The sequence below is a fragment of the Myotis davidii genome, unplaced genomic scaffold (assembly GCF_000327345.1).
Source record: "Myotis davidii unplaced genomic scaffold, ASM32734v1 scaffold77, whole genome shotgun sequence".
NCBI classification, from domain to species: domain Eukaryota; kingdom Metazoa; phylum Chordata; class Mammalia; order Chiroptera; family Vespertilionidae; genus Myotis; species Myotis davidii.
The window spans coordinates 180,902-198,841 of record NW_006289713.1 but is presented as its reverse complement, the minus strand read 5'-3'; the positions used below and the strand labels follow the sequence as shown (position 1 = coordinate 198,841).

At 42.5% G+C, this 17,940-nt stretch overlaps 1 protein-coding gene across 3 annotated transcripts in view; it reads left to right on the top strand.

Moving 5' to 3' along the window:
* KIAA0355 (KIAA0355 ortholog) overlaps nucleotides 1-17,940 on the top strand; it is an 85,430-nt gene that overhangs the window by 49,857 nt on the left and 17,633 nt on the right. For all 3 annotated transcript variants that reach the window (XM_015562938.1, XM_015562939.1, XM_006762163.2), the window contains 6 exons: nucleotides 4,766-4,966; nucleotides 8,854-8,994; nucleotides 9,208-9,303; nucleotides 9,429-9,590; nucleotides 11,677-11,835; nucleotides 13,954-14,051. In XM_015562938.1, coding sequence (XP_015418424.1) covers nucleotides 4,766-4,966; nucleotides 8,854-8,994; nucleotides 9,208-9,303; nucleotides 9,429-9,590; nucleotides 11,677-11,835; nucleotides 13,954-14,051 — 857 coding nt within the window. The remainder of the gene's footprint in view (nucleotides 1-4,765; nucleotides 4,967-8,853; nucleotides 8,995-9,207; nucleotides 9,304-9,428; nucleotides 9,591-11,676; nucleotides 11,836-13,953; nucleotides 14,052-17,940) is intronic.

The window sequence follows — 17,940 nt, the reverse complement described above, 5'->3', positions numbered from 1 at the left end:
TAGAATATTTTTGCTGCAGCTATTCGGGGTCTTTTTTATTCCAGATGAAATTTTGGAGAGTTCATTCTCGGTTTGTGATATATGCCATTGGTATTTTAATGGGGATTGCATTGAATCTATAGATTGCTTTGGGTAGTAAGAACATTTTAATGATGTTGATTTTACCAATCCATGAACACGGTATGTTCTTCCATCTGTTTATGCCTTCCTCTATCTCTTTTTTCAACGTCCTGTAGTTTTCTGAATAGAGGTCTTTTACCTCTTTAGTTAAGTTTATTCCTAGGTAGCTTAATTTTTTTGGTGCGATGGTAAACGGGATTGTTTTTATACCCACTTGTTATTTTTGCCCCAATCCCTTTCCCACTGTCATGAAGACAGAGCTATGCCTCTCAGTCTGCATTCCCATCACCATGGTCTGAGTATATGGAGGATGTCAGGGTTCCTCTCCTCTTCTTAGTATCCACCCACTGTTGTCATAGGAAGACAGAGCAGCCTTGTGGTTAGAAATACAGCCTTTGGAGTCAAACAGACCTGACACTGGATCTCTACTACACATCAGGTTTCTCTCTGTAAGCCTCAGTGGTGTCAATCTGTAAATGGATAAATCATTGTCACCCCACAGAGTTGCTTCACTGCATATAAAGTGCTTGGTATGGGTTAATCCTTCAATAAGTGGTAATTGTTAATAAGACCTGTAACTATAGCTCCACTCACATTTTAAATTCAAATGTCTCTCTCTTTGACCACTCTGCTCATTTGTTCCCCTGCTTGCCACATCTGTTCTGCAACCTCACTGAATACTGTAGTCCAGGAAACTTTCTCCATGTGAAAAGCAGCCATCCGCTGCCCTGGGGTCACACGCTTCCATGTTCATAACTTTAGAGTCTATATTTCCTTCCAGGTTTCTCAGGAAGAGCCCAAGCAATGTGGGGTCTGTTACAGCAGGGGAGGTGGGCTAAGACAGATGTGTATAGAAAAGATGGGTAGAGGCAGGCTGGAGGTTGAGCGCTATCCTCTCTCTGGATATGCTGTTTATGCATCTGTTAATTTATGCAAACTTAGAGCAGATATTCTGTGAAATGGGCTTTTTTAAGGTCCAGGGTAATTATTGGTTTGATTGGCTTTTAATGAATTGCTTACAACACAAATATTTTGTCACAAACATATTTACATTGACACTCCATGTATCATGAGTAGGAGGAGGGAAGGACTTCTTGTTTTCATCAGTCCTTATAAGGGAAGAAATTTAGATTAAATAATTCATCCAAAGTCAATTATGTGGTAGGTTAATGGAGACAACATACCAAATGTCTGCCTTTTTAAAATATATATATATATATATTTTACTGATTTTTTACAGAGAGGAAGGGAGAGGGATAGAGAGTTAGAAACATCGACGAGAGAGAAACATCAACCAGCTGCCTCCTGCACATCTACTACTGGGGATGTGCCAGCAACCAAGGTACATGCCCTTGATCAGAATCGAACCCGGGACCCTTGAGTCCACAGGCCGACACTCTATCCACTGAGCCAAACCAGTCAGGGCCAAATGTCTGCCTTTTAAAACTGCAGCATCTCTTCCCACACTTATTCCTCCAGCAGCACCCTCCTCCTTTTTCCATTCTTCCACTCACAGTGAGAGGATGCTCCCATCCTGCCACTGACCAGCACTGTCAGGAAATGCCCTATTCTGCACCCTGCATCAGGCCTTCAGGGCCCTTTCCCTGAATTGTTCCTTTTAGAAGAGGGTAGGGTAACTTGCTCTGTTCCCTTGGTCCTCTCTTCAGAGAGCCTTTTCCTTCCCACTTCGCCCTTTAGCATTTCTCCTCCAGTAGCCCTGGCTTTGCCTATCTACTTATTGACTTCTTCCCCACCATTAGACGGTAACTCTCATGAGGACAGGGATTTGCTCATTGTCTGTCTTGTAGTGTTTTCTGGCCTTTTTTGTGTGTGTGCTTTGTACATACACATCAGGCATTTACATACAACATATTGTTGGGAAAATGAATGACTCGATTGTATTGGTCTAAAGCTGTAATAGTGTGACCCCAGAGTACAAGGTGCATGACGTCTCCACTGCCCCTCCTCCTCCCTTTGCCATAGCCTGCCACGAAACTGAGGAAGAAGGAGGAAGAGTTTGTGTGCCTGAGGCCCCAGCTCTCCTCCTCCTGTGTTTGTACCGTGTGGAGCTTCAGGACACCCTCGTTCTTGTGCGTGCCCGTTAAGGTGGAGTTTCTGTCATGTCCCTGGTCTCAGTGCAGTGCATCCAGCCCACAGCTGTATCCAGTTGTTTAGAGCCTGTTGAAGGCAGTGGGAAACACTGGCTAAGCGCAGACATTTGAGTCTTGTGACCACTCCACCATTTTCAGTTTGTGTTCCCTTGACAAAGTTTAAACCTCTCTGTGTCTTGGCCTTATTGTCTGTAAAATGGGACTGACCTTATGCAGTTGTTTCCAGGATTAAGTTCAGTGACCCATGTGATACCTTTAACATAGGAGAAATGCATACTGAGTGTTCAATTAAAGCTGGCTGTTATGTATGGTACAAATTAAATGCCATTTATTTTATTCATGTCTCATGTCTGTAGGCTGCCAAGTCTACTTCCTGTGTGTCCCTCACCCTGCCCCATCTGACACAGATCATTAATGGGGTATAACTTTGAGGGAGGTTTGTGAGTAGAAACCCATACCTGTAGTTAGCCTGTAATTCTCATTGTTTACTATAGAGAGAGGGTGGCTACTTTGGTGTGAGATTTGTTTTAGTTTGGTCCTAATGATTTCCACCAGGAAAAATAATTCAGAGGGATTAAGTGTCACCATTGGGAACTTCCCTGAGTCTCTTTCTCCAGGAAGCAGAACTCTTTGACTAGTGGAACAGGAGCTCACAGACAGACATCTGAAATGTGCACTAGGAAGTGAGCAGTCCACGTTTAAGTCTTATTTTTGGCTGCTCCAAGGGACAGCATTGGGGTCTTACAGAACAAAGCTGACAGACCAGTCTTCTAGGAGCCAACAAAACCTACTGGACAATTCCATTGTTTCATAAAATTTTAGTTCCTTGTAAAAGGCAATGGAAACTGTTCCCCAACATGCACCACCTTCCCAAGGCAGTTCGTTCACTGAGTGCTGGCAGTGAATGGCCCCTCTCACCTGTGCTCCTGCCAGTTGGATAAATTGCAAACTCAGTGAAGTACATTTTTTAAGTAACCTCCTATGTAAGCCAGTGAAATTTGCAATACATTCTATGAAAAAAAAGGTGAATGTATGGTACATGATAAATTGGCAAAAGTTTTTGTTCTCAAATTTGGTATGGATAAACAAATGTAAAAGATTAGGGGAAATATTAGTAACCTGGAGGATCTCTGCTCAAGTTGCTTTTTAAGTGTCAAGTTCTTGCTCTCCTTTAAAGAAAAAGAAATAGTTAATCCTAGAGAACACCTTGTAGCTGAGATTAACTCAAGCAAGGAAACGGGGACCCGTATGGGAACCCAGAGGAAGGGGCCTGTCTGCAGGTAGGAACAGAGCAGCAAAGCTTCAAGGACCAGGGAGAAAAGGCTGGTGCCCCAGAGAAAAGCTTCAGCAAGTGCCAAAGGCTTGTAGATACATACACATCCATATCTTAAAATGTTTGTGTTATGTAGTATTTTTAGTATATACATCATTATCTATCTATATAAAAGCTAATATGCAAAGTGTCCACTGGATTATCTATCTATCTATCTATCTATATATATACAAGGCTATGCAACTGTCCGACCAGTAGCTATGACACACAATGACCACCAGGAGGCAGAAGCCAGATTTTGTGCACCGGGCCTCTATAATTACATATTAATAGTATATGTTAAGGTAGTGTTATGTATATGGTATTTTTAAAATTAGAGTCCTACTTTAATGGACTACTTCATCAACCAACCAATTACTAACATGGATCAGGTGAGGGTTTCTGCTGTACTAACAAATGAAATTGTCCAGTAGGTTTTGTTGACTCCTAGAAGACTGGTCTGTCAGCTTTGTTGCGTAAGAGTAGAAGTATGACATAAAGCTATGTTAAAAACTATGTTAATAACACTGTTACCAAAGTAACCTGTATCTTTGGATTCCATTTCCGATGGAATGTCTTCTTAGAGTAAAACTTGACTTTTCAGATTTTTAACCACATGGCTTTTGCTCTGCCTTCAGAGTGCTGTGTAGATATAATTGGAATTGTGGGTTGCTCTGGTTTAGCCAGAGCTCACAGACAGGCAGGTTAATGTGAGCCAGAGTCCAGATGAGGGGAGTAGAGAACAGCAATGGAGGCGTGAGAAGTTGGAAGGTGCCTATGAACCTTGGGGCTTGCTATTTGGTTGACTTGTAGGCATCAGGCACCCAGGTGTAAAGATGAGAACAAAGGCAGATCCTTCTACAGCAGCGGTTCTCAACCTGTGGGTCGCGACCCCTTTGGCAGTCAAACGACCCTTTCACAGGGGTCGCCTAAGACCATCCTGCATATCAGATATTTACATTACGATTCATAACAGTAGCAACATTACAGTTATGAAGTAGCAACGAAAATAATTTTATGGTTGGGGGTCACCACAATGAGGAACTGTATTTAAAGGGCCAGAAGGTTGAGAACCACTGTCTAAAGCATGATGACTTTTAAACTATATAATTTCAGATTTCCAGTTAGTTGTTACCTTCTACTCAGATTAATGGCTGAGAATTTATTGCACTAATGTAGTAGCAACCCATAATCTAAAAATGCCTGGCTCTTGTTTTCACAGGTGTTGGGGCGATGTTTCCTGACCGTGGTGCAGGTCCATTTCCAGTTTTTGACCCAGGCATTACAGAAGGTCCAGCCAGTGGCTCACTCTTGTTTTGCTGAGGTGGTTGTGCCTGAAAAAAAGAGCAGCAGCAGCTTATCTGGCATGGGCCACACACCTGAACTGGAGGAAGCTGTGCGATCCTGGAGGGGGGCTGCTGAGGTAACTCTGACTTTGGAAAGATTGCTGCCCTGTGTTCAAGCAGGAGAGGCCTTTGCCTCTGGGTTCTTAAAAGAGCCTTCTTATTTAGAATTTTAAACTGTTACCAATAGCTTGTCCATGCATTTAACAGAGAATGCCTACTTTGTGTCAGACATGCACCAGGCATGGGGTGACAGCCTCTACTCATCCTCGTTGGAGAAAGGGCTTACAAAACCTGGTTAAGGGTCTGTGATGGGGGTGCGTGGGAACCCAGAGGAAGGGACTGCCTGTAACTAGGGTCAGTGCAGCAAAGCTTCTAGAGCAGCGGTTCTCAACCTGTGGGTAGCGACCTTTTTAGGGGTTAAACGACCCTTTCACGGGGGTCGCCTAAGACCATCAGAAAACATAAATATAATTATATATTGTTTTTGTGATTAATCACTATGCTTTAATTATGTTCAATTTGTAGCAATGAATATACATCCTGCATATCAGATATTTACATTACGATTCATAACAGTAGCAAAATTACAGTTATGAAGTAGCAGTGAAAATAATTTTATGGTTGGGGGTCACCACAACATGAGGAACTGTATTAAAGGGTCCCGGCATTAGGAAGGTTGAGAACCACTGTATTACAGTCTCTGTTTCTGTCCAATTGCTTTTCTTCACTTTTAATTTTTTTAGAGAAATATCTTTTTTATTATTTATTCATTGGTCTTTGTAGAGAGAAACATCAATCTGTTGTTCCTCCTATTTATGCATTCACTGGTTGATTCTTATGTGCTCCAGACTGGGAATCAAACCTGCAACCTTCACATATCAGGACGATGCTCTAAGCAACTGAGCTACACGGCCAACGCCTCCGTTTTTAATTTTTAAATGTTTTATATATTTATTTATCTACTTAAAATATTTTTACTGATTTTTAGAGAGGAAGAGAGAGAGAGAGAGAAAGAAACATTGATGTAAGAGTAAACCGTCAATGGGCTGCCTCCTGCATGCCCCTGACCGGGAATTGAACCAGCAATCCCTCAGTGCGCGGAACAATGCCTAGCCAACTGAGTTACACTAGCCAGGGCTAAATGTTTTTTTGTGTTTTTTTTTAAAATATATTTTATTGATTTTTTACAGAGAGGAAGGGAGAGAGAGAGATAGAGAGTTAGAAACATCCATGAGAGAGAAACATCGATCAGCTGCCTCCTGCACAACTCCCACTGGGGATGTGCCCGCAACAGGTACATGCAGGGCTAAATGTTTTATTTGTGTGCCTTGTTGGTCCATGAGGCTATCAGCTCCAAGATGATAGGTTACAAGTTTTATACTTCACTGCCTATTCAGTGACACCTAACAAGACCTTGTGGGTGAAATATTTGATTGAAAGATTCTTTAAAAAAGTCAAATTGTGTTACTGTGAGACTCTTAAGGTTCAGGGAATGGTTGGAGTGGTATACAGGAATACTTTGTTCTGCTTTGAAATTTTATAGCATTAGTAGATGCCCAGTGCATGGATTCGTGCACCGGTGGGGTCCCTCAGCCTGGCCTGCATCCTCTCACAATCTGGGACCCCTCGGGGGATGTCGGAGAGTTGGTTTTGGCCCAGTCCCCACAGGACAGTGCCCCAGCAGTAACTAACTCACGGCCAATTCCGCGAGGAATTGGGTTCCCTCCTCCCTCCTCTCTGGGTCCAGGGTGTGGGTGTAGCAGATTCGGGGCCTACAGTGCCCCAGCAGCAACCTAACCCACAGCCCATTCTGCAAGAAATCAGGCTCCCTCCTCTACTGGTCGGAGCATCTGCCTCCTGGTGGTCATTGCAGGTCATAGCTACGGGTGGATGGTCGATGGTTGCTTAGGCTTTTATATCCTATATAATAAAAGCTTAATATGCAAATTGTTTGACCGTGAGTGTGACCGCTCACTATGACGCGCGCTGACCACCAGGAGGTGGCATGGAACATGGCAGATGTCAGCCCCAGCCCTTTGCCCCGTGGATGGCAACCAGTGGCCAGCAGGCCCTGGGCTGGGAAGTGGAACTGGAGGTGGGTGGCGGCAACCAACCTCCCTCAGTGCCCGGGCGGGGGGCTGTGACCTCTCGCCAGCTACCTGGAGGCAGGGGTGATGGAGATAGAGGTGTGGTGAGAATGTGGGGCATCATCCAAGCTCGCTCTCACTTCCCCTGCTACCCTCCCCCAGGACACCAGAGCTCGCATGCCAGGGAAGCCCCTGTGCTCAGGTGCCGGGTGTCCGCAAGGAGCCCACCCCGCACCTGCACGGCCTTTTCTGGATGAGCCAAGCCACAGCCACTGGTACCGCAGGGGCCAGTGGGGCTCCCAGTGGCCAGTGGGTTTGCACAGGAGCTGGTCTGTGAGGCTGGCCGGGAGAGAGCGTGCTGCCTGCCTGGCTTCTGTGCAGTGCTGCTGGGTGATTCAGAGGCTCACACTACACCCTGGCCCACGGCATCCAGCTACACTCGGCGTGGGGACTCGGGCACCGCGACCCAAGTGGAGGGGGGTGTGGCGGGGCCTGGGGGCCCAGGGCCCAGAGGTCAGCTGGGACCTGCCCTTCCACGCCAGATGCTTGTGCTTCGATCGCTGGCCACACCTAGGGACCATACCCGTGCACCAATTTTGTGCACCTGGCCTCTAGTATATAGATAGTTGCTCACTACTTTTCCTTAGTCCTGCAACTTTGTTAAGCATTAAAACTCTTAGACTAGCCTAGAGAACAAAACTGTTTAAAAATGTTATTTGTTGCACTAATATTATTGCAACAAAAATAGACATTAGAGAATTGAAAGAGAGTTCATCCTGAAGCTCTCCTCCCAGCTAATAAATCAGATACTTATTTTTCTTATTCTCTAGTTGTGAACCATAGCTTACATTTTTTTAAAAATATATTTTATTGACTTTTTACGGAGAGGAGGGGAGAGGGATAGAGAGTTAGAAACATCAATCAGCTGCCTGCTGCACACCCCCCCTGGGGATGTGCCCACAACCAAGGTACATGCCCTTGACCGGAATCAAACCTGGGACTTTTCAGTCTGCAGGCCGACTCTCTATCCATTGAGCCATCCAGCCAGGGCATAACTTACATTTTATCCTTACAAGGAACAGATTAGTTTTTTCTTGTTTTTTCTCTTATGTACTCTTCATAAACATGTTTAATGACTGAGTAGTAAGTATTTAATTTTTCTGTGCATATTTCAAAAGCTCTGTTTTTCCTTTAATGTTCCAATGTGTTGTTTTTTTCTTGTTCTGTATTGGTGTGACTTTTTACTTTGGTATATAGGAACACCCAACTATATACATTCTTTTTTTTATTCTGGAAACACCAGATGCCAATATTCTAGGTTATTTGTCTTTCTAGAACAGAGAAATTTTAAATGCAAATATTTTTTATATATAAAAAATAAATAGCAGGTCAGGAAGGTTTTCGCCCCCCCCCACTCCCCCAGGGTTTTTTTTCTTTTTTTAAAATAATATCTTTATTGATTTTAGGAGAGAGAGAAACATTAATGATGAGAGAGAGTCATTGATCTGCTGCCTCCTGCAAGCCCCCTACCCGGGATCAGGCCCGCAATTCAGGCATGTGCCCTGACTGGGAATCGAACCTGGGACCCTTCAGTCCACAGTCCGATGCTCTATCCACTGAGCCAAACCAGTCTGGCTTTCCAGGGTTTCTTAGAGAAGATGGTGCTGTGTCAAGTTTATGTTTTCTTCAGGATGCTTGCTGGAATCTTTCAAAATTTCTGGCTGCCCACTTAATACAACCAATTCGGAATGTCTGGCTTATATCTAATGCTTAGATGATTTCTTGCTTTATTTCCTTTGTTTTTGTATTTTATCTTTTTAATTTTGCTAGTGTCTGCAGCATCCTCTTTTACCTACCAGTAATTATTTATGTTGCAGGCAACATCTAGACTAAGAGAAAGAGGCTGTGATGGCCGCCTGGCAGGAATTGAAGTTCAACAGCTCTTCTGTTCTCAAAGTGCAGCAATTCCTGAGCACCAGTTAAAAGAACTGAACATAAAAATTGACAGTGCTTTGCAAGTAAGTTTTTCAGAGCTGGCACAGCAATACCTCAGGGATAGGAACAAGGGAGGGAGTTGCAATTGTGATATTAAATCAATTGGAAAGAATAATATGATAATAGCTAGCCTTAACTGTTTTAAAAACTATAGAACTTTTAAATTTCTATTTTCATTGGACTTTGTCATTTTATAAGCTTTGTAATCTTGATTTTTGAAAATAATTTCTTTGCAGGCATATAAAATAGCTCTGGAAAGCTTAGGCCACTGTGAATATGCAATGAAAGCTGGTTTCCACTTGAATCCAAAAGCAATTGAAGCCAGTTTGCAGGTACACTCTTCTTTCTGGTAGTTCTTAAAAGCTGTGGCGTGGCAGTCTCGCCATAACAAGTGAACCAAGTGTCTTGACAGCTGAGCTGTGGATCACCCTTTCTCTCCCATCCAAACCTCTTCCAGGGCTGCTGCAGCGAGGCAGAAGCACAGCAAACTGGGCGGAGGCAGACGCCCCCGCAGCCCATGCAGTGTGAGCTTCCTACTGTCCCTGTGCAGATCGGATCACACTTCCTGAAGGGTGTCTCCTTCAACGAGTCAGCCGCTGATAATCTGAAACTTAAGACGGTAGCTTTCCATGGGGTTCCAACAACCGGGTGTGAACTTGAAAATAGAGTTGTTAAGGAAACATAAAGGCTTGTAAAGAATATAGATTAAAGAATATAGAATATAGATTGGGGCAGGAGGCATTAACCTTTCTCCATAAACTGGTATCTAAAAAGTGAACTATGGTGACTTTATTTTTTAATCCTCCCCCAAGGGAGGATTTTTAGAGAGGGGGACAGGGAGAGAAAAAGAGAAACATCAAAGTGAGAGAGAAATAGCAATCGAAACATCAATTGATTGCCTCCCACACGTGTCCAATCAGAGTCTGGGATCAAACCCGCAAGCTAGATATGTGCCCTGACTGGGAATCTAACCCACAACCTTTTGGTGTATGGGACAATGCTCCAACCAACTGAGCCACATTGGCCAGGGCTATGGTGACTTTTTTATTATTTTTAATATATATATATTTTTATTGTTTTTAGAGAGGAAGGGAGAGGGATAGAGAGTTAGAAACATCGATGAGAGAGAAACATCGATCAGCTGCCTCCTGCACATCTCCCACTGGGGATATGCCTGCAACCCAGGCACATATCCTTGACCGGAATCGAACCTGGGACCCCTCAGTCCGCAGGCCGATGCTCTATCCACTAAGCCAAACCGGTTTTGGCAATATATTGATTTTTACAGAGAGGAAGGGAGAGGGAGAGAGTGAAGTAGAAACATCAATGATGAGAGGGAATCATTGATAGGCTGCCTCCTGCATGCTCCACACTAGGTATCGAACCTGTTACCCTGCATGTGCCCTGACCAGGAAACGAACTGTGACCTCCTGGTTCATAGGTTGATGCTCAACCACAGCCATGCCAGCGGGGCTATGGTGACTTTTTTTTTAATATATTGATTTTTTTAAAAATATATTTTATTGATTTTTACAGAGAGGAAGGGAGAGGGATAGAGAGTTAGAAACATCGATGAGAGAGAAACATCAATCAGCTGCCTCCTGCACACCCCCTACTGGGGATGTGCCTGCAACCAAGATACATGCCCTTGACCAGAATTAAACCTGGGACTCTATCCACTGAGCCAAACCGGTTAGGGCTATGGTGACTTTTTTTTTTTTTTAATATTTTATTAATTTTTTACAGAGAGGAAGGGAGAGAGATAGAAAGTTAGAAACATCGATGAGAGAGAAACATCGATCAGCTGCCTCCTGCACATCTCCTACTGGGGATGTGCCTGCAACCCAGGTACATGCCCTTGACCGGAATCGAACCTGGGACCTTTCAGTCTGCAAGCCGACGCTCTATCCACTGAGCCAAACCGGTTTCGGCTATGGTGACTTTTTTAATGAGACGTTTGTCAAGTTAGTTTTATTTGTAATTTTGTTCAAATGTCTAACATAAAGGTTTTTGAAAGCACATTATAAAATACTGTTTATGGTTAATGTTTCAGTGGACTTTCATGAAAAAATAAGAGGAGAAATCTTGTCATAATGTGGCAATAATTATTTCCATTTGTGGAGCATCATGAGCCAAGCATTATTATGCCAACCATTTCACGTGTGTCGTCTTTTTAAATGATCACCCTTACCCCACTGGAGAACTAGAGGAACTAAGGCCCAAGGTCACATAGCTAGAAAGTAGTAGATTGGAATTTGAACTTACGCAATCTGTTTCCAGAGTCTGCATACCTGACCACTTGGTAATCCAAAGTAAAGTTGAGACTTTGATTGGTATTTACTTCTACCAGATGATTTTGTCTCCTTATTTAGAGGAATTCAGAATTCAAAATTCCTCAGCAGTGTCCATTATCAGATTGCTAGATAATGCATTTTGTGCTAGTATAGAAATACCAACAAGTGTATTAATCATGTGATACATCTAATCATTCCCTCTATGGGATTGAGAAAACCTGAGGGTGTCTGATGATAATCACTTAACAAATTAAATTCCATTTATTTGGGGGTATTTAAACAAAATACTTTTCTTTTGAGGACTATTGTGTACTTGTAAATGCATTTCAGTCTCCAAATTTTATCTTAAGATATGAACATTGTTGTGTGACTTTATCTTAAGATATGAACACTCTTGTTATCAATCTATAGCATACAATGTTACAACTGATCAAGGAGGCAGGCTGCTATAATGGAATCACACCAAGGGATGATTTTCCTGTAACTGAAGTACTGAACCAGGTGTGCCCATCCACATGGCGGGGCGCCTGCAAGACTGCCGTACAGCTGCTGTTTGGCCAAGCTGGACTGGTGAGTGAATATGTGTGATGTATGGGGGAGAGAGAGTAAAGACAGATGATGTTCCAAGCATGTGAGGATGGGGTGCAGGCATGTGTGAAAATACTGAGTAATTTTAAAAGTTCTTTGGTGCTACAGAGTTTAAACCAGATAGAAAGGTAAGGCAAGAGTAGCATTAAAAAGCCTTTTATTTGTTTGTTTTTTGGTAGATTTTTAATATGTAGTGGTAGGGAACCTAGTTGCAAAATGATGTTGCAGGCTTTCCTCGTTATAAGGAAACCATTTCACTGGTAATGATTTGATAGCGTCCTTGGACTTGACCTGACTATTCTGGAGCTTCAGTGCATGTGTTTCTGTTGCTCGAACAGGCCAGGCTTCTACCTGTCTGCAGTCTTTGCGTTTGATGCTCCTCTTACCTGAGAATACTCCTCTTTGATTATCATGTGACTCACTTCTTCTCAGTCTTCCTAATGTCAGCTCAAATATCACCTTTCAGAGACCTCAATGGTCTAAGTAATGCCCCCATCCAGTTACTTTGTATCCCAGCTCTGTCTCCTCCTTAGCAATCAAATAAGTGTCAACTCAGAAATAAGCCTAGTCTTTATCACTGTTGGAGAGAAGAATAACTTTTGCTAAAGTTGGATGGGGTCAATATCTGAAGGCACCATTTAGCTTTTTATTTGACTCTGCTGACCCACATAACCTTATGTATTTGATTCTACTTTCTTGGATTAAATGACTATTTGAAAAGATAGAGCATTTCAGTCAGGCTAAAAGAAGCTAATTATAACTAAGAAAATTAAAGAACTGTTTCCTAGTCTAATTCCTACTTTATGAAAGTAGCTGTTGGGCAGGTGCTGTCCTTTGTTTCATGTGGCTGAAGGCTTCGGCGGCCGAGCTCAGGATGGTGCTGCCTTGTCGAGGGCCAGATGAGGCCAGTCCACGGTGGGAGGTGTACTTCCTTTAGGATCTGTTCCTCAGTATAGGAACCCTACAAGCCACATAGACTGGAGACCCCTTGCTGATGTATGGAATAGCCCACTGTGGTTGGGAGATTGAGCTGAAGCTAGGAGAACCATGGCAGTCAGTTTCCAGAAAGGAATGTGTAGAATAAGACAGAAGGACATTGTAGGCTTACAAAAACAACAACTTTGTAGGCTTAAAGAAAAAGTTCCATTGTTATTCAAAGATCAGAAACTTATTCATAGATCCTTACCCCTTGATCTCCGGGCACCTTTGTACGTGGCTGACAAAGAACCTTTAGATTATGGTTCTGGGGTTGGGAGGAGAGAGGAAACACCTGCCTGGTCCAACAATGGTTATTACTTGGACAGGAAGTCTTTTCCAAAGGACATGCAGACCGGCTGTGGGAACCCTGTTTACAGCAGTGGAAATGAGCTCCATCATAGGCTGCGTTTGGAATCAAAATAAACAACTCTGCATTGCTTTACCCTTCTGATATGTCACAGATTTGGTTTTCAAGTGTTTTATGATTCTCTTCTTAAAGTTATTTTAGTTATTTGAAAATATATTCATCACTTTATCAAACTCTAAATTATGGAGGATACAATATCATCCTGTAATATTAAAGACTGTCCTCCAAATAAGAGGAAATCATTGAAGGAAGGGCTGGTTCTTTATCTTTCCTGAAGTAGTTTTGTTTTTATTGATGGTTGAGAATAAAATGATCTTTAAGAAAAGCTTCATCCACTTCTGGCTTGTTTTCGGTCATTACAAATGGGCCTTTCTGAAGCATTGGTTTGATTTTTTTATTTTTTTGGTGGAGTTTTTACTCCTTTCAAGTGCATAAATTTTAAAATACTGAGGTAAAGGAAACAAAGCAGTTCCTAACTAACATTTATAGTTTGGAACAAGTGCCACAAGTGCTTGCAAAGTTCAGCACATCCTACACCTAGAAATTGGTTTCTGTTTATTGAAATATTACTGTATTCAGTCATCTTTATTACCTACTGTTGTCTCTATAGGGCCCCTGACTGGCCTCTGCATACCTGCTTTGCTAGGGAAATAGTTCTTGCCAGAGTCACTTAGCATTGATAGGTTCATGTATGGGATTTGTTTGTAATCATTTTTCTCTCTGAATGCTGATCGAGATATTTCTTTCTCTCGTAGGTGGTAGTTGACACAGCACAGATAGAAAATAAAGAAGCCTATGCCCCCCAAATCAGTTTAGAAGGCTCAAGAATCGTGGTTCAAGTCCCGTCCACATGGTAATGTGACTGTTACATTAACACAAGCCTAAGCTCTGATAGAAGTGTTCACATCTTTGGCAACATTGCTGTCATGGACAAACTCCCTGCTAGCTGATAGGACACATCTTCTGTTTATGCGGGCTTATGGCAGTGGTAGTGTTACTGCCATGTCATGGTTATTAGTCCAAGATGAGGAAGCCAAGGTGTCTGAAGCCAAGTCTCATTGACCAAAAATATAACTAAAATGTTATATACTCATGAATCATAATGAGCAATATTATTTTCTTTGTCCACTGCTTTTTTTATTTTAAAATGTATTTCTTTATTGATTTCAGAGAGAAAGGGAGGAGAGAGAGATAGATACATCAATGATGAGAGAGAATCATTGATCAGCTGCCTCCTGCACACCCCTTACTGGGGATTGAGCCCACCACCCAGGCACATGCCCTTGGTCAGAATCGAACCCAGGACCCTTCAGTCTGCAGGCTGATGCTCTATTTACTGAGCAAAGCCAGCTAGGGCTATCCACTGCTTTTAAACAGAGTATATCATTTTCTCTAAGTCACCTAGTATTTCTGTAAAGCTGAGTCCAGAACATAGAATTCCTCCTCCACCTTTGTCTGTCCCAACAACAACTCCAATGATCTTAAGTTCATGTCATTACATACCCAGTGTCATTGCATATCAGGGGACAGACTGAACCATTTTTATTTTGACTGCCCTACAAATCAGTAAGAAAATGGGCAAAGTAAAGGAACAGGTAAATCAGAAGACATATGTTAACAAATACATGAAGAAACTGCGTAACCTCTCCTAATAAAGAAAGGCAAAGTAAAGAAACAATAAGTACCATTTTGCCTACCATGCTCAGTTGTTTTAGAATAATATATTGTTTTAGAGTACTGTATTTGGGCCAGACTATACAAAAATAGACACAGAAGTTGTTGAATAAATGACAGCCTTCCTAGAGGGTAGTTTAATATATCAGAGACCTAAAATAAGGAATATGACCTCAGCAATTTCACAGTTCCACCTGTAAGGGTTTATCCTGGTGATGTCTGTACAGATTCAACTATAAAGATCAGCTTCATAGTTTTATCAGTAAACAGCAAAAATTAAACATATATTGGGAGACTTTTGCTATTAAAATTATAATCTGAATGAATATTTATATAGAAAATATTTAAAGCATGTAGGTAGGAATAGATATAGTCAGGAACAGTGGCAATGTCAGTGACTGTAGGGACTAAAGTGAGAGCTGGGAAATGCAAATTATATTTAAACCATTTCTCCTTCAAATGTGAGGGTCCAGCAGTAGATTCTACCCAAAGTTTTACAACTAGTTGATATATCAAGTAGGGGTTGCCAGTTCACTTCATGTCCCCAAATCTCTCATCTATGAGTTCCCCTCCCCACCAAAATTTATAATTGATTGTTCAGATGCTACACTATTTCCTGAAATGAATGGTAATTTATATGCGTATTTTAATTCCTATCAAATAATACATTTAAAGCTCACTTTTCTGTAAGATTTTTGTATTCTCAAATTATTAATTTGTTTTCAAGTGCAAATTCTTCTTGAAAAATATTCAGTTTAACCTGGGTAAATTGGTTAGAGTGTCATCCCCATACACCAAGGTTGCAGGCTCTATCTCCAGTCAGGGCACATACCAGCATCAACCAATGAATGCATAAATAAGTGGGACAACAGATGGATATCTCCCGCTCACTCCCCCTTCCTCTCTTTCTAAAATCAATCAATCAATAATTTTAATTCTCTTTTTTTTTAAAGAAAAAAGAAAAATACTCTGTTTAACCTGGATTCCCATTTTGAAAAAAAGTTTGAATTTTCTAATAACTTGGCGAATATAAACAGCTAGTACTGAAATGGTTAACACTTCAGTTTACTTTCAAAACTGTATGATTGATTTCTTTTGTAATTCATTGAACCTTCATGAAAGGACCTTCTGCGCTGTGTGTCCTTGGAGTGGTTCCCTCTGCTGGTTGCTTTGGTAAAAATACAAAGTTTCTTTATTGTTTCTTTCAAGTTATAAAATATGTGCTTGTTGAGACAGACAGACTCAAACAGAATGATTACTCCACCTTCAAGAAAATGAAATTGTTAGCAAAGCCAGTCAAGAATTTATTACATTCCTTGCTGCCAGATGTTTTTTCCAAATGAAGTAATACTTTACTTAAATTTTTAAACTGTCATACTTAAGCTATCCATTTTCCTTTCAGCAAATACTTACTAAATACCTAATATGTGACAGGCACTGCCTGGACTCTGGAAATTTAATCATGAGCAAGAAAGAAAGACAGGGTCCCTGCTCCTAACTGAGCTGACTTTGTAATAGGGACAAGGAGGAAAGAACTAATAAGCATAAGCGTTAAGTTCAAACTGGTGAGTGTGCAAAGGGAATAAGAGCAGAATGATGTCATATGACAGAGAATAGGGTAGAGATGGGTAAGAGAGGCTATTTTGGATGAGGAGGTCAGTTATGAAGGGCCTCTTTGAGGATGTGACATTTAAGAGGAGCTGGCCGTGTGGAGAGTAGATGAGGAAAACACTCCAGGCAGAAGGAACAGCAAAGGCCTGAGGAGTCACCCAGAATGGCTGGGGGTATATGGTAGGTGATGATTAAGGGGTGGGGGCTGAGGAGGGTTTGTAGACGCCAGGACTTGCAGGGTCCTTAAGAGACTTGGATGTTTAAGAACGGGTAAAGAGTTTTAAGCAAGTCTGAGTGATATGTGAAAAGAATGGGTTGAGTCTCTTAAGGGGACTGTTCTCAAGACTGATGAGTAAAATAAAAATGCCAATTTGTTGATTTTCAGAAAGAGAAATTATTATTACTAGGAACTGTAGTACTCCTTTCTGCATGACCAGCAAATGCTCTCCTCATGTAAAACATATGTGACCAGCCAAGTGACAGGCAGAGGGTGGCTTGTGAGCATAGAGCAAGTGTGTCCTAATAATCAGCAACTCCAGGCTGAGAGGATTCAGTGCATGAACCTGGGCCGGGGCCACTGGCCGAGATTCTCTCAGGAGTTGCGAGGCTGGTGGGGCACTGTCGGCGCTTGCCTTGTTGCCTTTCCAGTGTTCCTGAAACTGGCCAGCTCACACTCCCACAGATACATTTCTTCTCATGCAGTTCTTTGGAGAGCGCTGCTGTCTTCTCAGGGTGGCTTCGCCATGTCGATCTCACCATTTAACTCCCGAGTGCCCAGGAGCAGACAGACAACCTCTTTCTGGTTTTCCCTCAGAAAGGCCTCTTTGCCGAGATGCTCTGCATGGGCCGTGGGGGCTTGAATGGTGGGAAGTAGCTCTCAAGGGAAAGCAGTCGGAGAAGGCAGCAGCAAGAGCAAAGGTCCTGAGATGTGGGCAAACCCACCATATTCAGGGAGTGACAAAAGGCCTTGTAGTTAGGACAGGGTGAGCGGAGGTGACAGTGAGAGGTGTGGTGAGCAGAGCATTAGGAGGGGCCAGGTCACAAAAAGCCTGGAGGGCTGGGGGAGGGGTTTAGATGGTATTTCAGTCGTGACAGGCTGCCAGTAGAGGGCTTTAAATGGGAGTGATGTGTTCTGCTTTGTGGTCCGAGGCTCACTCTGGCTGCTGTGTGGAGGGTGGGCCTTGGAGGGCCCAGAGAGGAGAAAAGGAGACCAATTGGCAGTGTGCTCCTGAGACACAGATGGGGTGGTTTCTTGGAGTAGAGCAGTCATAAGAGATGGAGAGAGAAGTGCGTGGGTGCAGACTATATTTTGGAAGAAGAACTGTCAGGATTTGCTAATAGATTGATGGAGGATATGAGGGAGCTAGAGGTGGCTTATAGGTTGTGTAGACAACTGTGTTGTTTAGTTATTGAGGAAGTCTGTAGAAATCAGAATGGTTGTGGGGAAGAGAGGAATT